Source organism: Pseudophryne corroboree, chromosome 2 (genome assembly GCF_028390025.1).
Source record: "Pseudophryne corroboree isolate aPseCor3 chromosome 2, aPseCor3.hap2, whole genome shotgun sequence".
Classification (NCBI taxonomy): domain Eukaryota; kingdom Metazoa; phylum Chordata; class Amphibia; order Anura; family Myobatrachidae; genus Pseudophryne; species Pseudophryne corroboree.
The window spans coordinates 368232850-368257536 of record NC_086445.1 but is presented as its reverse complement, the minus strand read 5'-3'; the positions used below and the strand labels follow the sequence as shown (position 1 = coordinate 368257536).

Below are 24687 nucleotides of genomic sequence, written 5' to 3'. Positions count from 1 at the left end.
CCCTGGCTATAATAAATATACAGTATGATTAAAATGGAATTGTAGGATTCTTTTTTACAAGAGACAAAATACATAGGTACATTTACAGAAAAGATCAATATACAGTCTATTAAAAAATATTTAAGGCAATTTTTTAAACTGTTTTAGTATTGAGTTGAGTTTTTGCTCAAAGAAAGAATAACACTGAATTTGAAATATTTTTATTTTTCTTGGGAACATAAAATGGCAAAAAACACCATTAAGATTCATTGGTTTGTTTTAAGTGTTGGCTGACTTATTAGTAGATTAGACTCCATTTTAGAAACAGGTGTTCCTTATAGGAATACTATACATGTGGTATATACTCGTGGTATATACCCAGTATGCAGGGTGTCGGAATGGGGGGGGGCAAGGGGGCAGCTCACCCCCCGCAAAAATGAGAAAGGCGCCTATCAACTGTAGTAGAAGAGCAGAAATACCGCTGCTGCACTTTACAGCTGACTTGCGTGCAGCAGCAGTACCTCCTGATTCCTCATGGCATCGCCTGACTGTGTGGTCCCGGACTCCTCCATGGCGCCACCTCCTCCCCCGTAGTGGCTCCGCCCCCTCCCGAAGTGGCTCCACTTCCTCCTCCCAGCATGGAAACGAGCCTGCAGAAATGGAGGATGTAGCGGGAGGGGGGATATACCAAGCCTGGGCCAGCCTGCTCTGCCCCTACACTGCTTGCCCTGGCCGGCTCCTGGTGGAAGTGCCGCAATTTTTGGTTATTTAGGGGCCTAATGCAGTGAAGTGCCCGCCCCCATAAAATACCTGTGCTCTGCTGCAGTATGGAAGTGTATCTCCATCTGGCTTCATCTCTCCCTCTCCCCCCCCTCTCTCCACCTCTCTCTCTCCCCTCTGTTTTTACACTGTTTGCCTCCAGGCCCGGTGAGAGGGAGGGGACAACTATACCAGGCCCCACAGTTCAGAGGGGCCCTGAGGAATAGGGGCACAAAAAACGGGGCCCTGAGTGCTTAGTACTACTTTTTTAATTAAGACAATTAAGTTTTTAAAAAAAATGTAAAAAATTAGTTACGCCTCACCGTCCACTTCTTCCCCCCCTGTTACACTGTCACCTGGTCTGGTCCTTGCCTCGGCCCTTCCATGCTGTTTCTACGCCGCGCAGCAGATCATCCCTGAGCCCAGCAGGAAAATCGCCTCCTGATTTGACAGCAGTGTGTGTTGATGCTACCTGCATGAGAGGGCACATCACGTCAGGACACTTGCCAGCCACCGCAGCTCGCCCAGCGGCAATGCCGAGACCGGACAGTTTAAATCCACCACACAAGAGTGATCTGCCTGCTTTCCTGGCCGCCCTCCCGCACCAATTACAGAGATGAGGAGAAGAACAGGAGGAATCCATCCTCCTGCACTAAGGTACAGCCTCAAAGTCACGTTGCCCTGAGACATGACTGACAGCATCTAGCCAACACGCAGCAAGCTGACAGCAGTGACCTTCCCCTACCACTACCACTTCACTAAAGGACTTGCCCTGTCTGTTCTACCTCCCATACCCCCACCCTTTTTGCTCTATGTGTGGTCTCATGTTGATTGTTACACACAATGTCATACAGTGCTCAAAGTGGGCGGTATACACCGGTATGGCATACCGCCACTTTGAGCACTGACTGAGACCCCCGCCGCCGCAGTATTTCAAATTCAGCGCTATTAAATATGCCATGACCGGCAGCCAATCAGGCGTGGCCGCTCCTGATTGGCTGCCGGTCCGTGGCAGATTTGATATAGCCCGCTGTCTCTTTCGCACCCATGCCCAGAGCCTCCTGCTCGGCACCGCCGCCTCCCACAGCACAGCTTCCTCCGCACCACCGCCCACGGCCTCTGCACCACCGCCCACAGCCTCCACACTGCTGACCTCAGCCTCCTCATCCACCGCCGACCACAGCCAGCTCTACACCGCTGCTAACCACAACCTCCTCATCCTCCATGCCGCAAATCACAGCCTTCTCCACACCGCCACTGCTGATAAGGTAATTTTACACTGCTGCCTTTCTCTTTCCCTTCTGTATGCCATTGCTGTTCCTCTCTCTGTCACTCTCCCTGTCCCTATGTCCCTACTGTCACTCTCCCTGTCCCTATGTCCCTGCTGTCAATCTCCCTGTCCCTATGTCCCTGCTCTCAATCTCCCTGTCCCTATGTTCTTGCTGTCAATATCCCTGTCCCTATGTCCTTGCTGTCACTCTCCCTGTCCCTATGTCCATGCTGTCACTCTCCCTGTCCCTATGTTCCTGCTATCAATCTCCCTGTCCCTATGTCCCTACTGTCACTCTCCCTTTCCCTATGTCCCTCGGTCACTCTCCCTGTCCCTGAATTGCGGCTTATACTGTGTGGCATAATGTGCATTTTGGCTCATTCCGTGTGAATTTTGGTTCATACTGTGTGGAAAAATTTGAATTTTGTCTCATTCCATGTGGCATAATGTGAATTTTGGCTCATTCTGTATGAATTTTGTCTCATTCCATGTTGCATAATGTGAATTTTGTCTCATTCTGTGTGAATTTTGGCTCATTCCATGTGGCATAATGTGAATTTTGGCTCATTCCATGTGAATTTTGGCTCATTCCATGTGGCATAATGTGAATTTTGGCTCATTCCATGTGGCATAATGTGAATTTTGGCTTATTCCATGTGGCATAATGTGTAAGGAGCACCAGTACTAGATAATATAAGGGGTCCTACTATTGTGGTGAATAATGTGTATAAGGGGTATATGGTATGGTACACTACACTTAAGGGCATGCCTTCACTTTTCCATACCCACACTTCAAAATTTCCACTTCGACCACTAGTGTCATATAGATTTAGTGCAGCTGCAGTTCTATCTTGCCCTGCTGGAAAATGTAGTACACATAAATTGTATCAGTGGAGACCAACTCTTAGGGGCCCATTTATCATCTATCGCATGTTGAATGCGACCTGGGAGGGATCTTACTTCCCTGAATGTATAATGCAGCATAGGCAGGGACAGGGGCTCCGAAAGGAGCTCATCCCTGGGATGTGCTGCACGGTCAGCTTAGACCACATACGCACAGAAGTTACTTTGGGGGAGGGTTCCAGGGCCAGCAATGTGATATGAAGACCATAGGCTACAATAGGCTGAACTGCAGTAGCTGTGGGGAATAATGGGGGTAATTCCAAGTTGATCGCAGCAGGAATTTTGTTAGCAGTTGGGCAAAACCATGGGGGTAATTCCAAGTTGATCGCAGCAGGATTTTTTTTAGCAGTTTGGCAAAACCATGTGCACTGCAGGGGAGGCAGATATAACATGTGCAGAGAGAATTAGATTTGGGTGTGGTGGGTTCAATCTGCAATCTAATTTGCAGTGTAAAAATAAAGCAGCCAGTATTTACCCTGCACTGAAATAAAATAACCCACCCAAATCTAACTCTCTCTGCACATGTTATATCTGCCTCACCTGCAGTCAGGGCCGGACTGGGACCAAAAATATGCCCTGGCATTTTTGAAGCACACAGGCCCACCTCGGTGTCAGCATCTGACTCCTCCCCTTACTATTCCCGACTCCTTCTACTTCTTAGTCTATGCTCTTACAAATATAATTAATATTATAACAACATACAAGTGTACATCATTCTGTATTAAAATACACACAACCATTGGTTGAAGTGGAAATGTTGAAGTGGGGGTATGGAAAAATAAAGGTTGTAACTAAGCGCGCATGCTCCAGAAAAGGGGCATGGACACGCACGCGCCCTATTCACTAGAATGAGAGTGTCTGTGTGCACTCCTGGCGGGGTTAAACGGCGACCAATCAGACAGAGAGTGTCCCATAGAGGTACTGTATGCGATATGGGTGTGTCCACTTAAAATGGGACGTGATACACAGACATATGCCCCCAATAGTGCAGTGCCAGATCCACAATTGCCCCCACAGTGCCAGGTATACAAATGCCCAACAGTGGCAGGTATACAAATGCCCCCACAGTGCCAGGTATACAAATGCCCCCACAGTGCCAGATCCACAAATGCCCCACAGTGCCAGGTATACAAATGCCCCCACAGTGCCAGATCCACAAATGCCCCCACAGAGACAGATCCACAAATGCCCCACAGTGCCAGGTATACAAATGCCCCCACAGTGCCAGCCAATTGCCCCCACAGTGCCAGGTAAACAATTGCCCTCACAGTGCCAGGTATACAAATGCCCCCACAGTGCCAGCCAATTGCCCCCACAGTGCCAGGTATACAAATGCCCCCACAGTGCCAGGTAAACAATTGCCGCCACAGTGCCAGGTATACAAATGCCCCCAAAGTGCCAGGTAAACAATTGCCCCCACAGTGCCAGCCAATTGCCCCCACAGTGCCAGGTATACAAATGCCCCCACAGTGCCAGGTAAACAATTGCCCCCACAGTGCCAGCCAACTGCCCCCACAGTGCCAGGTAAACAATTGCCCTCACAGTGCCAGGTATACAAATGCCCCCACAGTGCCAGCCAATTGCCCCCACAGTGCCAGGTATACAAATGCCCCCACAGTGCCAGGTAAACAATTGCCCCCACAGTGCCAGGTATACAAATGCCCCCAAAGTGCCAAGTAAACAATTGCCCCCACAGTGCCAGCCAATTGCCCCCACAGTGCCAGGTATACAAATGCCCCCACAGTGCCAGGTAAACAATTGCCCCCACAGTGCCAGCCAATTGCCCCCACAGCAGTGCTGCAGCTGCTTACCGCTGCTGCTGCTGCTCCTCCGGCTCCTCCGGCTGGGATGTGACTGAGGTTGAAGCTAGATCCTAGTGGGCTAAGTGAGGCTGTCAGGACTCAGGAGCTGAGAGCGCGCCAGCGTGGCTATGTCTGGCAGCGTGTAGTGGACTTCAAACCAGCTGCCGGTTCGTGAGCCAATTAGAGCTCGTGGACCGGCAGCGGCGGCTTCTGATTTGCTGCCGGTCCGCGAGCTCTGATCGGCTCACGAACCGGCGGCTGGTTTGAAGTCCACTATACGCCACCAGACATAGCCGCGCTGGCGCGCTCTCCTCCCCTGACAGCTGAGACACGCTGCCGCCGGACTGAGCGGCAGCATGTCTCAGTGAGCGCTGGACCGGCCCACGTGGCCATCGGCCCTTCTGGCATTTGCCAGAAGTGCCAGATGGCCAGTCCGGCCCTGCCTGCAGTGCACATGGTTTTGCCCAACTGCTAAAAAAAATCCTGCTGCGATCAACTTGAAATTACCCCCCATGTGCACTGCAGGTGAGGCAGATATAACGTGCAGAAAGAGTTATATTTGGGTGGGTTATTTTATTTCTGTGCAGGGTAAATACTGGCTGCTTTATTTTTACACTGCAAATTAGATTGCACACACCCCACCCAAATCTAACTCTCTCTGCACATGTTACATCTGCCTCCCCTGCAGTGCACATGGTTTTGCCCAACTGCTAACAAAATTCCTGCTGCGATCAACTTGGAATTACCCCCAATATCGGGAATGCTTTGCATTCCGGATATTGGTAAATCAGGCAGCATCGCATCCCCCATAGAAACCTGTGAGGGATGCTGGTGCGGGCGACAATGGAGGGATCGCACCAGGTATCTCTGATAACTGCTGCGATCCCTCCATACATTCAGTAGATCTCTAATATTTGCGGGTGACCACCGAAAATGTGCGTGTGTTTATGTGTGTGTGTATATTATATATATATATATATATATATATATATATAAATAAAGATATATAAACATTTGCACACTTTTAAAAAAATGGTATGTCCAGGTGCTCTCTATAATCTGTTCCTTAATGGTCCAGTACAAATATATATGGAAAAGAGGCACTCAATCAATCATGGTATATGAAAAAATCTTATAAATGTTTATTTTCACCCAACCATGGGCATTTCAGGTGGAATCACATTGATGGTGGTGGCTCAGCAAAAACATTCTTGAATAAATTGCAGCTTATGCAGCATCATCAAATGCTTTTTGATAAACAAATGTTTTGCACATAGAAAGGATGTGATAAAGATCAAACCAGTACGTCCGTCGACCTCGGTCCCATGTGGACCGTTCAAGACTCGCACACCAAGTCACAGTCACCTTCCACCATCCAGAGCCATCTGCAAGCAGATGGCTCTGGATGGTGGAAGGTGACTGTGACTTGGTGTGCGAGTCTTGAACGGTCCACATGGGACCGAGGTCGACGGACGTACTGGTTTGATCTTTATCACATCCTTTCTATGTGCAAAACATTTGTTTATCAAAAAGCATTTGATGATGCTGCATAAGCTGCAATTTATTCAAGAATGTTTTTGCTGAGCCACCACCATCAATGTGATTCCACCTGAAATGCCCATGGTTGGGTGAAAATAAACATTTATAAGATTTTTTCATATACCATGATTGATTGAGTGCCTCTTTTCCATATATATATATATATATATATATAGCCGTAAAAATACTTTGATAAATGGGCCCTTTAACCCCATGCTACACATGGCCATGAACAACTTCCTAACAGGTTTATATTTATTAAGTATGCTAGCCCCTCTCCCCTAACCCTCCCTTCCTGCAGCCTAACCCTAATCTCCCCCTTAGTGCCTAACCCTTACCTCCCCCCGGTTTTACCTAATCCTAACCCTGTGTCTCCACAGCCAAACCCTCCCCTCCCCGCAGCCTAACCACAACCCCCCGGCTGGCTCTTACACCTAACCCGCCCACTATACTTGCGTTCAGGACATCGGTGTCAGTATCCCATATACTGTGTGTGTGTGTGTGTGTGTGTATATACAGTATATATATATATATATATATTCACACACACACACACACACACACAGACACAGTATATATATTTGCGCAAGTGTATTGAGAGGAGTTGATGGGGCCCCAGAGAAATTTATTTACTGGGCCCCCAAATTTCTGCTGCCAGCCCTGCTCCCTCACTCTCTTCCTGTCTCTCTCTCTCTCTCTCTCTGTGACACTGTCTCTCCCTCTCTCCCTTATGCTGTGTATATCTCTTTTCCTGGCACTGTCTCTCTCTCCCTGATACTGTCTGTCTCTCTCCCCCTCTCTTTAACACTATCTCTATCTCCCTCTCTCACTCCCTGACACTGTCTCTACCTCTCCCCCTACCAGTGTCTCTCTCTCTCTCTTTCTCTCTCTCTCTCCCTGAGTCTCTCTCTCCCCTTGACACCATCTCTATCTCCCCCTGATATTGTCTCTGTTTCTCTCTCTGACACTGTCTCTCCCTCTCCCCCTGACACTCCTGACTCTCTCTTCCTGAATCTCTCTTTCCCTGACACTCTCCCTTTCATCTTTCTCTCTCTCCCTGACCTCCCTCTCTTTCTCGCTTCTCTCTCTCTCTTTCATTGATACCCGCTTTCTCTCTCTCTCTCTCTCTCCTGCACCCCTAAGGGGTATTGTAGTGACAATGGCGGGGGTAGGGGGGCCCTTTCAAGATTTTTTTCTATCACAACGTTATACTTACACCCCTGACTATACTTACACCGTACTGCATCAGCCACATTGTTATTTCCTATCCTCCCCTCCGTCCCCCCAACCTCCCCCACTCACCCCAATGACCACCACATTTTTGCCGGATCACTGCCCATGGCCTGGGAGCCCACCAGAGCCCCTGCAGAACTGCTGCCTAGCTGGAGAGACAATACAGCCTCCTCCTATAGAACCCATGTAACTGCTCTCCTGGGCACCTCACATTCTGCTGATGATGATATACCCCTCTCTCTCTCTCTGTCTCCATGTCACTCTACATGTATCGCTCTTTCTCCATGTGTCTTTCTCCAGGTCTCTCTCTCTCCATCTCTCTCTCTCTCTCTTCTTGTGTCTCTCCATGGGGGAAATTTACTAAGCTCCCGATTTTGACCGAGATGGTGTTTTTTCTTCAAAGTGTCATCTCAGTCATTTACTAAACAGAAATCTCGGCAGTGATGAGGGCATTCGTATTTTTTTAGAAGTCAACGGGAAAAAATACGAATGAATACACCATCGGTCAAATACGTCTGTTATTTGGTAGAACTCGGTAATTTACCAAGAATTCGTATTTGTATTTTTCACCGTGAAAGGTCCATTACGTTCGTGTTCAAGATAGAATCGTAAAAAAATACGCCAAAAAAATAGACCTGCTTTTGAAAAGCGTCTTTACATGTGTTGCACCCTCACCAAAAATTACACATATAATTGTGATACTTTAAAAGGTCAATAAGTACAAGATTAAAATCTCACCCTCATAAATGGTAGAAATACCGATTATCCACAACATTTTTATGTTTAAACCACAAATATGTTTATTAAAGTGTGAAAGTGTGTACATTGCAAACGTCAACAGACAGTGTTAACCCCACTTATGCATCTGCCATCTGCAGAGGCTGGCTTTATTTTTTTCGTGTAGCCTTGGAGGCTTCAGAGGTGGGGCCAGGGACATGAGGTCTTGATCTGCTTGACCTCCTTATTGGGGAGGTCACTGGGGTATTTATTGGAGTTGTAGTTCCTGAGCTAGTGCTCGCTTGTTGGGAGTGTAAAGCACTTATGTTGTGGCTTAAGTTAGTGAGTATGGCATTTAATTAGTTATTGGAGGCCGTTTTATTCTCTATAACTCTACCCAGACTTTCTGTAAGGCTATTGTTCCTTTCAAGGAGATGCAGGTAGTTTTGGTGTTGCCTCATTTGTTCATCCAGAATTCTCTGTAAAGTGGTCATCATGGTGCTGTTTTCTGCCCGCATTTGCTCCAGACAAGTCGCCACATGACTGGTTTCCATATGTTCTCTGCTGAGATTTCGACTTATGCGTGGCATGTAATGTGGCAGACTTGCCAGCAGCTGATTTTGTCTTTGGAGACAGTCTGAATTGAGCCTCTGGTGGTTTGCCCAGTTGGCCCAAAATGTCTGCTCTTCAGTTTGAGCCAGTGGTGTACTTGGGCTCATTATTGGTTGTGGACTTGTTTGTTGTGGAGGCGTGGCCACAGGTACCATGCTAGGTTGCGTTGTCTGTAATGGGCGGAGATCCAGAACAAACGTGGCATCAGTTTGCAGTGTCTGCTGGTCCGTGGGCATGCTGTCATCATCTGTGTGTGGTATAAGAATACAACATTGTAGTAATATGCAACATGTATTTGATACTTCTATCATATTGCATTGCATTTATTATTCTGTTTGTCAAAAAATAACACACATATGTTTGTAACAAAAGCCACAACAAATATTTTTCTTAACGGAAGATCCTATTTTGTTTTAGGTTCGTGGTTTTGATTGTTTTAAAAACATTAGACAATCAGGAATAGACAAAAAAACAATCATGTACAAACCCTGTTGAAGTAAGATGAGGCAGAAAACACAACATGAATGGCATAGTAGACCAACATTTTTTTATTTTTTGTAAGGTCGCAGGAGCAGGGACTTCTTTCCTCATGTTCCTTTTCTTTAATTATTTTCACTATCTTATACTCAATACTCCCTTTGATGGCACCTAACACCGGCTTTTCTAAACCTGTCCTATTTTTCCTGTAGTATAACTGTGCTTTTCAAGGTTTGCAGATTTAATTATGTACTGTGTTATGGGCGCTGCGGATCCCTTGTGCCGCCATATAAATCTAGGAAAATATTAATAATAAGATTAAAACCCAATAAGCAATGATACTCATGTGCTGAAGCTTGCCCAGCAGATTATGGTGTGCACTTTAATAAGCATTATATTACTGTATACCTCAAGTGTGCACTCATGTAGTTTGGTTGCTTTAGTGAGGAGGTGTTCAGCCCTTTACATTAATGATTGTTTTAGTTGAAAAAAAAATTATACTGACGCTGTATTACTGTGTGTTTGTTTCGTTGACATAATTATCAGAAGTACACTGTGTTTGTAAGTGTTCAGATGTGTTATTTTATGGACTCACCAGCCAGATGAGGGGATTCTGCTTCCCATGTTGGGGAAGGTGCCAGTAATTGTGATGGTGGCCTTGAGGACACAGTAGAGATGCGTCTGTGAGGGGGAGATGCAGATGTGGCCCTCGGGAGATCTGGGCATGGTCTTTTCAACGCCACGTGTTTGCGGCTGGATGTTGGTTGTCCTGTGGGCATTTGCGGACTAAGGTGTGGCCTGGATGGGACTATGGAAAAACGCAATACATTAGTGTATTTTCTAAAATATATTTTGGCTAAAAAAAACCATAAAGGATACTTTACCTGTAGTAGCAGCAGCATCCTCCAGTGCAACATTTGTCCTGCTACTACGGGCTGCTCTTCTTTGTGACACTGAAAAATATTTAGCATTATGGTATGTATTTTTGCCAAAACATTTACAACATGATAAACAACATTAGCCATGTAGCCATTAGGAAAATCAAAACCATACCTGTATTTTGAAAATTGATTTTAAAAATAGTCAGCCATATATTGTCGTCAGCAAGTACAGATATAATATACATCTAAAAATACAACAACATGACCACACCTGCTTACTTTACCAAAAACACCTATGCTTACTACAACATAGATGTTTGCCACAAACAAGGAATGTGCAGTAAAACACTACATAACAAATGCTATATTCAAATACCACATATGCTTACAACTTATACATACAGTAGAACTGACAAAAATCATCTGCAGCAAATATACCATCTGATACTGAAAACAAAAAACCATGCTAAGCACATTCAACATAAATGGATAAAGGTAATGGATACAACTAGGAACACAACGTTTTACACACATCACTACTTCAACAATTTGAACCAGACAACGTAAGCCAATATTAATAGGTTTAAACATTAAACTATCAAACTAGGAACATACAAATTGCAAAAAAAACAGTATGGTCTGAGCCCCATATGGCACACATATTCGTTCCTTTTACATAACGTGAATGATGGTGAAAATCCCCCCCCAAAAAAAAAAAAAAACACAAACATTTCATATGTCATAATACATATCCCCAGGGCTGGCTCCAGGCCTACTAGCACCCGTAGTGAGAAAATGTGAAAGGCCCCCCCCCCCTCTCCTTGCGCGCGCCAAAGGCGCGCGCGCTCCTGGAAAAGTGGGTGTGGTCTCTGGAAAAGTGGGCGTGGCCTCGTAACTTCATATCACCAAACTATAAATAAATATATTTTCACCCCCCCTCTACGCACACAATTAGCAGCCTTACACATAACAGCCACAGTAGTGTTCCTTACACATAATGTCTCCAGTATAGTGACAGATACACATAATGTGCAGTGCCAGATAGACATGATATGCAGTGCCAGCTACACATGACATGACCCCCAGCAGTGCCAGCTACACATGACATGCCCCCCAGCAGTGCCAGATACTTAAATGGCCACACAGTGCCAGATATGTCCCCACAGTTCCAGATACATAAATGACCCCACAGTGCAGATATGCCCCCACAGTGCCAGATACATAAATACCCCCACAGTGCCAGATACATAAATGCCCCCACAGTGCAGATATGCCCCCACAGTGCCAAATACATAAATGCCCCCACAGTGCAGATATGCCCCCACAGTGTCAGATACATAAATGCCCCCACAATGCCAGATACATGCCCCCACAGTGCTGATATGCCCCCACAGTGCCAGATACATACATGCCCCCACAGTGCCAGATACATACATGCCCCCACAGTGCAGATATGCTCCCACAGTGCCAGATACATACATGCCCCCACAGTGCCAGATACATACATGTCCCCACAGTGCAGATATGCCCCCACAGTGCCAGATACATAAATGCCCCCACAGTGCCAGATACATAAATGCCCCCACAGTGCTGATATGCCCCCACAGTGGCAGATACATACATGCCCCCACAGTGGCAGATACATACATGTCCCCACAGTGGCAGATACATACATGTCCCCACAGTGCCAGATACATAAATGCCCCCACAGTGCCAGATACATAAATGCCCCCACAGTGCTGATATGCCCCCACAGTGCCAGATACATACATGCCCCCACAGTGCAGATATGCCCCCACAGTGCAGCTATGCCCCCCAAAGTGCTGCCAGATACACAAATGCCCCCACAGTGAATGCCAGATACACAAATGCCCCCACAGTGAATGCCAGATACACTAATGCCCCTACAGTGCTGCCAGATACACTAATGCCCCCACAGTGCTGCCAGATACAAAAATGCTGCCAGATACAAAATTGCCCGCACAGCGCTGCCAGATACAAAAATGCCCCCAGTGCCAGATAACTGTATCCAAGTGCGGAGAGGAACGGGCGGTGCGCAGTGTTCAGAATGCTGAGGTATGGGAGCTTTGCTCCCGGGACCTCAGCTACATGCAGGCAGCAGGGGATCGAGCTACGGCAGCAGGGGATCGAGCTACGGCAGCAGGGACAAAGGACACCCATACCGCCCTCAACCCCTGGATCAGACTCACCCGTGCGTGACCCACCGCGATGTCTGCGGAGCTGCGGCTGCTCTCCGGCGCCGGTCATCTGAAATATGGCGCCGGTCCTCGAGCCAATCAGAGCTCGCGGCCCGGCAGCCAATCAGGAGCCGCTGCTGCCGGGCCGTGAGCCCTGATTGGCTGATGTCCGGCACCATGTTTGAAATGGGCAGCCGCCCTTAAATAGCTGGCGCCCTGTTCGGTGGAACGTGCCTGGAGCCGGCCCTGCATATCCCTCACACACAAACACATTAAAACAACACATCCTCAATGCAACAAATATGCCAAACACTAAAAACAGTTTTGCCCACATTAAAACACATTTTTAAAACAATTACACTGATAAGAAGAAACAAAACAATACTCACCATCCTGCCTGGGCCGATCAGAATCTCTGACATGAGTGGCACGGACAACTTCGTGTGGAATAATGCGACGCACGGGCTCCTCCCACTCAGCATATGTGGCAATGAAAGGATGGCCACCCCCAGTTTGTCGGGCTGACTTTGCCTCCTTGGCCATCTTTGCCTTTACCCTGCGCTTTATGTCATAAAATCGCTTTCGGCAAGTGTCCTCAGTCCGCCTCACCACACCCTCGCAGTTCACTGCCGAAACTACTTGACCCCACAGCACAGCCTTTCTGCGAGATGTCACCTTGGAGGCCTGAGGGCAAAACAGGTGCCGATGATGACGCATTAACTCATTCACCAATGCCACATTTTCTGCGTGACTAAATTTTACATTTCTGCCTGTCTTCGTAGTGGTGCGTGGCTGCGGAGCACCATCAGCATCACTCCCACTCTCACTGGAGGCCGCAGCAGCAACCTCACCCTCCTCCTCTGCCTCACTAACCTCCTCCCTCTCACTCACCTCCTCCACCTCACTCACCTCCTCCACCTCACTCACCTCCTCCCTCTCACTCACCTCCTCCACCACACTCACCTCTGACTGGGACATAATCAGGACAAACAACAAATAACACTGAGAAAAAAACAGTAAACACACTCCTCCACTACCACTACACACCACACACCAAACACACACACACACACACACACACACACACACACACACTCACTCACTCACAAACAATGACAATAGACGTAAAAAAAAACAAAGACAAAAAACTAGACAGACTTTTAAATAACTACACAAGTATGACAAGACTACTTACACACACAGTACAGCACTCAACAATCGCAAAGAACCTCCTCCAAACCGCCAAAAACTCCAAACAACTCACCAACTCCTAACACACTTTCCTCTCCCCTCTCCACTAACTAAACCCACGAGGTGCGGCCGGTTTGGGGCGGATTTATAGTAATGAGCACAGACACTCCTCCATCACGAAACAAACCAATCACGGACGAGTGACAAAAACGAAACTTAGAAAAAAAATGCGGCCGGGAACGGATAAACACTGCCGTAACCGAAAAATGACGCAGTCAGTAAAAAAAACGCATAACACGGCCGCAAATCTACAAAATCGGCCGCATTTTACCTTTGAAAAACACGAATGACATCGACATCGGAAAACACGAAAATTTCAAATACGACAGCTTAGTAAATGAGTCGTAATCCATTCAAAAAGTTGCACTTTTACACATTCGATGTCATTCGTGTTTGAACTTTAAGCTCATTCTGAAAAATACGAATTTTAGTAAATAAACCCCCATGTGTCTCTATCTCTTGTCTCTCTCCGTGTGTCTCTCTCTCTCTCTCTCTCTCCATCTCTCTCTCCATTTTTGTTATGAGGTATAACACAGAGGGGGTGACATTTAGAGATTTAGGGGCGCCAAACTAAAATTATATCTTGCCCACCCCACCTAAAAATGTTCTGACACCCCTACCAGTATGTAAAACATAATGTATTACTACTGTAGGATTCGTGAAACTTATCTATTTTTGTAAAACATTGCAATGTTATGAATGTTATCTTTTGGGATTAGAAAGGAGGTAACACACTGTAGAGCAGGGAATTAGAGGGAATTTTAAATTACAGTCTTTTATATACTGTGGTTTGAACTGTAAGAACATATATAGCTTAAATAGGTGAAGATGGTAAGGTAAACAATAAGTGCTCTCTTACCGTGCATGCTAATTTAGACTTGCCTGCACTCGACTCATGCACTTTTTTAACTCGCATAACTTATTGGACCCACTTTAGTCAGGCTTTCATTTCCAACACTCCACAGAGGGGATCCCGGCTCTGGGTCAACAGTAACTAGGTTGCCAACTATTGGTTGACAGTAACTAGGTCGATAGGGTCTCTAGGTCGACATGTTCTATGTAAACAGGTCAAAAGGTCGACATGAGTTGTTGTTTTTTTACCTTATACATACTTAATGATCCACGCGGTCTACGATTGGGAATTGTAACCTGTGCTAAGCGCAGCGGTATTGGAGCAAGGCACCTTGCCCATTGCATGGAGAGCGAAGAAAGCCATGGGAGGCGACACAGTGCATTAATTGGGGTTCCCGGTCACAATACAGAGAAAACGACACCAATAAAACATAAAAAAACTCATGTCGACCTTTTGACCTGTTGACCTACACCATGTCGACCTAGAGACCCTGTCAACCTAGTTACTGTTGACCAATAGTAGTTGACCTAGTTACTATCGACCTAGTTACTGTCGACCTTGCATACCACACCCCCACACAGACAGCACTAAGGTAATGAATGATCTGGTCATTGCTATGTCAAAAGGCCATTATTCTCTTCTTATTCTCCATGATCTCTCTGCTGCTTTTGATACTGTTGGCCACGGTTGACAGGTCTCTAGGGCACAGCCCTTTCTTGGTTCTTAACCTACCTATGTAATGGCTCTTTCAGTGTTCATTTCTCTGAAGTCAGCTCCTCTGCGCTACCTCTTTCAGTTTGAGAATCGCAAGGCTCAGCATTAGGTTCTCTGACTTTCTCAATCTATACCACATCTTTGGCAAACTAATCAGCTCTTTTTGATTTCAGTATCATCTGTATGCTGATGATAATCAAATCTGTTTATCCTCCCCAGATGAGTCACCATCTGCTTTGGGCCGTGTCACTGAATGCCTTTCTGCCATTTTATCTTGGATATCATCTCGCCACCTCAAACTTAATATTTCCAAAACATAATTAATTATATATCCACCGGCCAATAGTTACCAACCTGATATCTCTATCACTGTTGATAACTCAACAATCAACCCTACACCACAAGCTCACTGCCTAGGTGTCATTCTTGACTCTGAACTGTCCTTTGTTCCCCACATTCACTCAGTCTCAAAATCATGTTAAATACATCTAATAAATATGTAAAAAATACGACCATTCCTTAAGACAATGCTGAAACTCTAATCTATACTCTCATTATCTCTTACTGGTCTTCCCAAAAATAGGCCCTTACCACTACAATCTATTTTGAATGAATCTGTGAGGCTGATTTTCCTTGATAGACATTCGTCATCTGCAGATCCACTCTGTCAGTTCCTCCATTGGTTACCGGTATTCTATCTTATTCAATATACAATCATTTTTCTTACATACCTGTACAAGGTTATTAACCAAACTTCTCAAAATATCTCCCTACCCAACGTCTCCGCCCTGCACAATTTCTGTGTCTCTCATCCACATGTATTACTTGCTCCAACTCAAAATGACAGGACTCCATACAGGCTGCACCCACTCTGTGGAATGTCCTCCAATGCACAATAAGACTCACCTCTAGTCTCCAAATCTTCAAGTGTTATCTGAAAACTCACCTCTTCAGACAAGCTTATCAAATTCCGGTCCCACCCAAATAAACTCCCTATCTAAATACATCCCCCTTGTACAGTCCACACATAACGTCACATATTTTGTCTTTTTTCACTTTCACATCCTACTGACTCTTGGCCAACATTGCCTATAGAGCCCATCAGGATCCTTTGCAATCTGGCAGGATCGTTACGCAATAAGTAGCACCAATGCTTATGTTTCAATGCCTATTTCCCTATAGATTGTAAGCTTACGAGCAGGACCTTCCTACCTTTATGTCTGTCTGTATTACCCAGTTTTGTTCTCTTACTGTTGTTCTAGTCATAGGGGTATATTCAATTAGGGTCGGATCTATTTGACATGCATTTGTCGGAATGGATCCGACAACCCCTATTCAATCTCATCTCAATTCGACTTTTAAAAAGTCGAATTGATATGAGGGACCCAGAGGAGGAGGGGGGGGGGAGCCGCGGGGAGACCGGCGGGGACAGCCGTGGGCAGACGGAGGAGAGCAGCGCTACAGTATTGCTGCAGGAGGATGTCACACAGCCATCAGACCTCACAGCAGTGTCCACCCGGCTCCAGCAAGCGTTACCTCACTTGCTTGAGCCGGGTGGACGCTGCCATGAGTGGCGCGGCTGTGAGACATCATGCTGCAGCGCTATGCTGTAGCGCTGCTCTCCCCTGTATGCCCGCGGCTCCCCCCGTCTCCCTGCAGCTCCACCCCCCTCTCCTCCTCTGGATTCCACATCTCAGTCCGACATTTTTTTATGTCGGACTGAGATGGTCGGAATTGGGGCCAAATCCTGTTGAATTTGGCCCCGTTTCACTCAAAAGTACGTGAATCTGCAGCTATACCGCCGATTCACGTACTATTCGACAAGTCGAAGTTCACGACTTGTCGAATAAAAACTTCTGGGACAGAATAGGTCAAATCACGATTCGACCTTAAAAAGTTGAAAACTGACATCTTTTCGACAGACGCCAGTTTTCGACCCTACTTGAATATACCCCTTAAAGTGCAATGGAATATGCTACGCTATATAAGAAACTGTTAATAAATAAATAATAAATAAATATTTGACAATTTTAGGAAATAGTATTTGTCTGCCATAACTGATATTGGACCATATATTTCAAAATACTTTGTTGTATTGTTTTGTTCTGTCTTTATTTTTTTTTGAAGGAGAGGAGGTTGATGTATTCCTAATAATATTTGGCCAATTGTTTATCTCGTTGATATGGATAAACATACTAATGTAGTGGTCTATGTTATTTCAGACAATCTTTGAATATTTTAATAGCTGGTAGGACTTAGTCACTGAAAGGAGGCTGCTTACAGTTTTGTCTAACTGCTGCTAAGAGGATTTTTGATAGAATAATACCCAACCCTTCGGTACAGTTTATTCTTTTCTATAAATCATAGGATTTTTTTAAATCTATTTATAAGCAACAGCAAAACTTATTCTTTATAATATTGCATGAAGTCAAATATCTGTATTTAATGTTTACATAATTGTAAACATGTTGTATTTTACATAGTTAATTGAAACGTATACAATTGGATGGTATCTTTTTTTTCTTGTATTTTTTTCATTATTTTCTCTTTTTTTTAATGAATATAAAGGAAATGTAGAAGTTTATATTTAAAGTACATTGGAATTTGCTGGTGCTCTATAAATAAATGTTAATAAACAAATTCAAATCGAATTGATGATTTTCTGAATGTGATTTTGTTCATCATTGATGAAGTTGCTGAGGTGCTGTTTTTGGTTAATTTATTCCTTATTTTGAAATAAAAGGATATGTCATTGTTTATATCATTTTTTTGTGTTGATTTGTAGGCAAACATGTCTTTGTATTTCTCTCATGCGCAAGTTTATTTGTTCGCGTGCTATGCACAATAACTGGCCAATACACACTTGAACACAAGCCCGGGATCAGTATGCTATCCCAGCTGTTGAGATTACGGCGGTCTGCAGACCGACGCCAGAATCCCGATAACTGCAATACAGGTAGCGAGCGCCCGGTGGCAACAGACTGATCTATTCCCCCTTTGGTGGTGGGGATTCTGGGTGGTGGGTGGGATTTTGACTGCCGGCAATTCACCAGGTATCAGAATTCCAGCATCAGTATCCTGACCGCCAGGATCCCGACAGCGGGCAAATTGGCCGCATACCGTGTATCTATTGCATACTTTCACATGGTGCACTCTCTGGATATGAGCAGCATATGCAATTCAGTTGCATCTGCACTTGTGACTGAAGGTGCACAACAGGACTGAAATGGAGTGTGCTCATGTAGGCAGCGATCAGTGAGGGGGAATTGTGGGCTATGCAAAATTGTTATTTCAAATGTTTATTTTTCCACCAAGAATAGGGCTGGTGCAAGTGAGTACTGATAATGAGTAAGTAACCATGCATACACGTAGGAGCAGACCACCTGCAGTAATGCATACAACTCTGCATACAGGTGATATATGCATTTAGAGTTGTACACACAATGCAAGAGCATTTACAAATGATTTGTAGTCAACTCTGCATTGGCCCATGATTGTACTCATATGCTCTGTATCGTGATGATGGGGCACACAATGACAATATTCTGTTTCAGCTTGCCACCCATGCAAAGTTTTGATTCTAAGGCCTATTGTTTGCCATTATTTTACATTTGTATCTGGGTTATGTCTACTTGTCTGCTGATGTAGCTATGTTTATTTACCATGTACTTGTCCTATATTGTTGTCAACTGTAAGTTGCTGTTATCCTGTTTTGATTATTTGTTTATGCACTCTGTAATTGGCGCTGTGGAACCCTTGTGGCGCCATATAAATAAAGGATGATCATAATAATAATAATAATAATAATAGTGGATACATTTATGTGGTAGACCAAAGTCATATGGAGACTCTGAGACAACTGCACACAAGTACATTGTCTGGTCTATAGCACAAGTTGAGTGGGTGTTCTTGGAGCCCCCACTCTTGCTCTTCAGTGCAACAGTGGAGCCTGCACAGGAGCAGGGAAGGCATAGGCTGTAGAGATGAGCGCCTGAAATTTTTCGGGTTTTGTGTTTTGGTTTTGGGTTCGGTTCCGTGGCCGTGTTTTGGGTTCGAACGCGTTTTGGCAAAACCTCACCGAATTTTTTTTGTCGGATTCGGGTGTGTTTTGGATTCGGGTGTTTTTTTCAAAAAACACTAAAAAACAGCTTAAATCATAGAATTTGGGGGTCATTTTGATCCCAAAGTATTATTAACCTCAAAAACCATAATTTACACTCATTTTCAGTCTATTCTGAATACCTCACACCTCACAACATTATTTTTAGTCCTAAAATTTGCACCGAGGTCGCTGTGTGAGTAAGATAAGCGACCCTAGTGGCCGACACAAACACCGGGCCCATCTAGGAGTGGCACTGCAGTGTCACGCAGGATGTCCCTTCCAAAAAACCCTCCCCAAACAGCACATGACGCAAAGAAAAAAAGAGGCGCAATGAGGTAGCTGTGTGAGTAAGATTAGCGACCCTAGTGGCCGACACAAACACCGGGCCCATCTAGGAGTGGCACTGCAGTGTCACGCAGGATGGCCCTTCCAAAAAACCCTCCCCAAACAGCACATGACGCAAAGAAAAAAAGAGGCGCAATGAGGTAGCTGTGTGAGTAAGATTAGCGACCCTAGTGGCCGACACAAACACCGGGCCCATCTAGGAGTGGCACTGCAGTGTCACGCAGGATGTCCCTTCCAAAAAACCCTCCCCAAACAGCACATGACGCAAAGAAAAAAAGAGGCGCAATGAGGTAGCTGACTGTGTGAGTAAGATTAGCGACCCTAGTGGCCGACACAAACACCGGGCCCATCTAGGAGTGGCACTGCAGTGTCACGCAGGATGTCCCTTCCAAAAAACCCTCCCCAATCAGCACATGATGCAAAGAAAAAGAAAAGAAAAAAGAGGTGCAAGATGGAATTGTCCTTGGGCCCTCCCACCCACCCTTATGTTGTATAAACAAAACAGGACATGCACACTTTAACCAACCCATCATTTCAGTGACAGGGTCTGCCACACGACTGTGACTGATATGACGGGTTGGTTTGGACCCCCCCCAAAAAAGAAGCAATTAATCTCTCCTTGCACAAACTGGCTCTACAGAGGCAAGATGTCCACCTCATCTTCACCCTCCGATATATCACCGTGTACATCCCCCTCCTCACAGATTATCAATTCGTCCCCACTGGAATCCACCATCTCAGCTCCCTGTGTACTTTGTGGAGGCAATTGCTGCTGGTCAATGTCTCCGCGGAGGAATTGATTATAATTCATTTTAATGAACATCATCTTCTCCACATTTTCTGGATGTAACCTCGTACGCCGATTGCTGACAAGGTGAGCGGCGGCACTAAACACTCTTTCGGAGTACACACTTGTGGGAGGGCAACTTAGGTAGAATAAAGCCAGTTTGTGCAAGGGCCTCCAAATTGCCTCTTTTTCCTGCCAGTATAAGTACGGACTGTGTGACGTGCCTACTTGGATGCGGTCACTCATATAATCCTCCACCATTCTATCAATGTTGAGAGAATCATATGCAGTGACAGTAGACGACATGTCCGTAATCGTTGTCAGGTCCTTCAGTCCGGACCAGATGTCAGCATCAGCAGTCGCTCCAGACTGCCCTGCATCACCGCCAGCGGGTGGGCTCGGAATTCTGAGCCTTTTCCTCGCACCCCCAGTTGCGGGAGAATGTGAAGGTGGAGATGTTGACAGGTCGCGTTCCGCTTGACTTGACAATTTTGTCACCAGCAGGTCTTTCAACCCCAGCAGACTTGTGTCTGCCGGAAAGAGAGATCCAAGGTAGGCTTTAAATCTAGGATCGAGCACGGTGGCCAAAATGTAGTGCTCTGATTTCAACAGATTGACCACCCGTGAATCCTTGTTAAGCGAATTAAGGGCTGCATCCACAAGTCCCACATGCCTAGCGGAATCGCTCCCTTTTAGCTCCTTCTTCAATGCCTCCAGCTTCTTCTGCAAAAGCCTGATGAGGGGAATGACCTGACTCAGGCTGGCAGTGTCTGAACTGACTTCACGTGTGGCAAGTTCAAAGGGCATCAGAACCTTGCACAACGTTGAAATCATTCTCCACTGCACTTGAGACAGGTGCATTCCACCTCCTATATCGTGCTCAATTGTATAGGCTTGAATGGCCTTTTGCTGCTCCTCCAACCTCTGAAGCATATAGAGGGTTGAATTCCACCTCGTTACCACTTCTTGCTTCAGATGATGGCAGGGCAGGTTCAGTAGTTTTTGGTGGTGCTCCAGTCTTCTGTACGTGGTGCCTGTACGCCGAAAGTGTCCCGCAATTCTTCGGGCCACCGACAGCATCTCTTGCACGCCCCTGTCGTTTTTTAAAAAATTCTGCACCACCAAATTCAAGGTATGTGCAAAACATGGGACGTGCTGGAATTTGCCCATATTTAATGCACACACAATATTGCTGGCGTTGTCCGATGCCACAAATCCACAGGAGAGTCCAATTGGGGTAAGCCATTCCGCGATGATCTTCCTCAGTTGCCGTAAGAGGTTTTCAGCTGTGTGCGTATTCTGGAAACCGGTGATACAAAGCGTAGCCTGCCTAGGAAAGAGTTGGCGTTTGCGAGATGCTGCTACTGGTGCCGCCGCTGCTGTTCTTGCGGCGGGAGTCCATACATCTACCCAGTGGGCTGTCACAGTCATATAGTCCTGACCCTGCCCTGCTCCACTTGTCCACATGTCCGTGGTTAAGTGGACATTGGGTACAGCTGCATTTTTTAGGACACTGGTGACTCTTTTTCTGAGGTCTGTGTACATTTTCGGTATCGCCTGCCTAGAGAAATGGAACCTAGATGGTATTTGGTACCGGGGACACAGTACCTCCAACAAGTCTCTAGTTGGCTCTGCAGTAATGATGGATACCGGAACCACGTTTCTCACCACCCAGGATGCCAAGGCCTCAGTTATCCGCTTTGCAGTAGGATGACTGCTGTGATATTTCATCTTCCTCGCAAAGGACTGTTGAACAGTCAATTGCTTACTGGAAGTAGTACAAGTGGGCTTACGACTTCCCCTCTGGGATGACCATCGACTCCCAGCGGCAACAACAGCAGCGCCAGCAGCAGTAGGCGTTACACGCAAGGATGCATCGGAGGAATTCCAGGCAGGAGAGGACTCGTCAGAATTGCCAGTGACATGGCCTGCAGGACTATTGGCATTCCTGGGGAAGGAGGAAATTGACACTGAGGGAGTTGGTGGGGTGGTTTGCGTGAGCTTGGTTACAAGAGGAAGGGATTTACTGGTCAGTGGACTGCTTCCGCTGTCACCCAAAGTTTTTGAACTTGTCACTGACTTATTATGAATGCGCTGCAGGTGACGTATAAGGGAGGATGTTCCGAGGTGGTTAACGTCCTTACCCCTACTTATTACAGCTTGACAAAGGGAACACACGGCTTGACACCTGTTGTCCGCATTTCTGGTGAAATACCTCCACACCGAAGAGCTGATTTTTTTGGTATTTTCACCTGGCAGGTCAACGGCCATATTCCTCCCACGGACAACAGGTGTCTCCCCGGGTGCCTGACTTAAACAAACCACCTCACCATCAGAATCCTCCTGGTCAATTTCCTCCCCAGCGCCAGCAACACCCATATCCTCCTCATCCTGGTGTACTTCAACACTGACATCTTCAATCTGACTATCAGGAACTGGACTGCGGGTGCTCCTTCCAGCACTTGCAGGGGGCGTGCAAATGGTGGAAGGCGCATGCTCTTCACGTCCAGTGTTGGGAAGGTCAGGCATCGCAACCGACACAATTGGACTCTCCTTGTGGATTTGGGATTTCGAAGAATGCACAGTTCTTTGCTGTGCTGCTTTTGCCAGCTTGAGTCTTTTCATTTTTCTAGCGAGAGGCTGAGTGCTTCCATCCTCATGTGAAGCTGAACCACTAGCCATGAACATAGGCCAGGGCCTCAGCCGTTCCTTGCCACTCCGTGTGGTAAATGGCATATTGGCAAGTTTACGCTTCTCCTCCGACAATTTTATTTTAGGTTTTGGAGTCCTTTTTTTTCTGATATTTGGTGTTTTGGATTTGACATGCTCTGTTCTATGACATTGGGCATCGGCCTTGGCAGACGACGTTGCTGGCATTTCATCGTCTCGGCCATGACTAGTGGCAGCAGCTTCAGCACGAGGTGGAAGTGGATCTTGATCTTTCCCTAATTTTGGAACCTCAACATTTTTGTTCTCCATATTTTAATAGGCACAACTAAAAGGCACCTCAGGTAAACAATGGAGATGGATACTAGTATACAATTATGGACTGCCTGCCGACTGCAGACACAGAGGTAGCCACAGCCGTGAACTACCGTACTGTACTGTGTCTGCAGCTAATATAGACTGGTTGATAAAGAGAAGATGTCTATGTAACTATGTATGTATAAAGAAGACTGAAAAAAATCCACGGTTAGGTGGTATACAATTATGGACGGACTGCCTGCCGAGTGCAGACACAGAGGTAGCCACAGTCGTGAACTACCGTACTGTACTGTGTCTGCAGCTAATATAGACTGGTTGATAAAGAGAAGATGTCTATGTAACTATGTATGTATAAAGAAGAATGAAAAAAAACCACGGTTAGGTGGTATACAATTATGGACGGACTGCCTGCCGAGTGCAGACACAGAGGTAGCCACAGCCGTGAACTACCGTACTGTACTGTGTCTGCAGCTAATATAGACTGGTTGATAAAGAGAAGATGTCTATGTAACTATGTATGTATAAAGAAGAATGAAAAAAATCCACGGTTAGGTGGTATTACAATTATGGACGGACTGCCTGCCGAGTGCAGAGACACAGAGGTAGCCACAGCCGTGAACTACCGTACTGTGTCTGCTGCGACTGGATGATAAATGATATAAAAAATATATATATATCACTACTGCAGCCGGACAGGTATATATTATATATTATATAATGACGGACCTGCTGGACACTGTCTGTCAGCAGAATGAGTTTTATTTTTATAGAATAAAAAAAAAAAAAAACACACAAGTGAAGTCACACGACGAGTGTTTAACTTTTTCAGGCAATCACAATATAAGTATACTACTAACTATACTGGTGGTCAGTGTGGTCAGGTCACTGGTCAGTCACACTGGCAGTGGCACTCCTGCAGCAAAAGTGTGCACTGTTTAATTTTAATATAATATGTACTCCTGGCTCCTGCTATAACCTATAACTGGCACTGCAGTAGTGCTCCCCAGTCTCCCCCACAATTATAAGCTGTGTGAGCTGAGCAGTCAGACAGATATATAATATATATAGATGATGCAGCACACTGGCCTGAGCCTGAGCAGTGCACACAGATATGGTATGTGACTGACTGAGTCACTGTGTGTATCGCTTTTTTCAGGCAGAGAACGGATATATTAAATAAACTGCACTGTGTGTCTGGTGGTCACTCACTATATAATATATTATGTACTCCTGGCTCCTGCTATAACCTATAACTGGCACTGCAGTAGTGCTCCCCAGTC

At 45.8% G+C, this 24687-nt stretch overlaps 1 protein-coding gene and 1 long non-coding RNA gene across 2 annotated transcripts in view; both read right to left on the bottom strand.

Moving 5' to 3' along the window:
• LOC135050813 (uncharacterized) overlaps positions 1-24687 on the bottom strand; it is a 104724-nt gene that overhangs the window by 8787 nt on the left and 71250 nt on the right. The window lies entirely within an intron of this gene.
• LOC135050810 (uncharacterized) lies at positions 8290-10235 on the bottom strand. The gene is made up of 3 exons (XM_063957128.1): positions 10176-10235; positions 9887-10099; positions 8290-9061 (listed from the first exon to the last, which is right to left on the bottom strand). Exons 2-3 carry the CDS (start codon positions 10068-10070, stop codon positions 8562-8564), a joined length of 684 nt encoding a protein of 227 aa, XP_063813198.1. The 5' UTR covers positions 10071-10099; positions 10176-10235; the 3' UTR covers positions 8290-8561.

What these genes read in the sequence shown, in the direction of transcription:
- LOC135050810 (XM_063957128.1), bottom strand. Translation starts at nt 10,070, where the DNA reads ATGCCCACAGGACAACCAACATCCAGCCGCAAACACGTGGCGTTGAAA. An exon ending in AGAATCCCCTCATCTGGCTG is followed by an intron (nt 9,062 to 9,886) that starts GTGAGTCCATAA and finishes TACCACACACAG; the next exon opens with ATGATGACAGCATGCCCACG.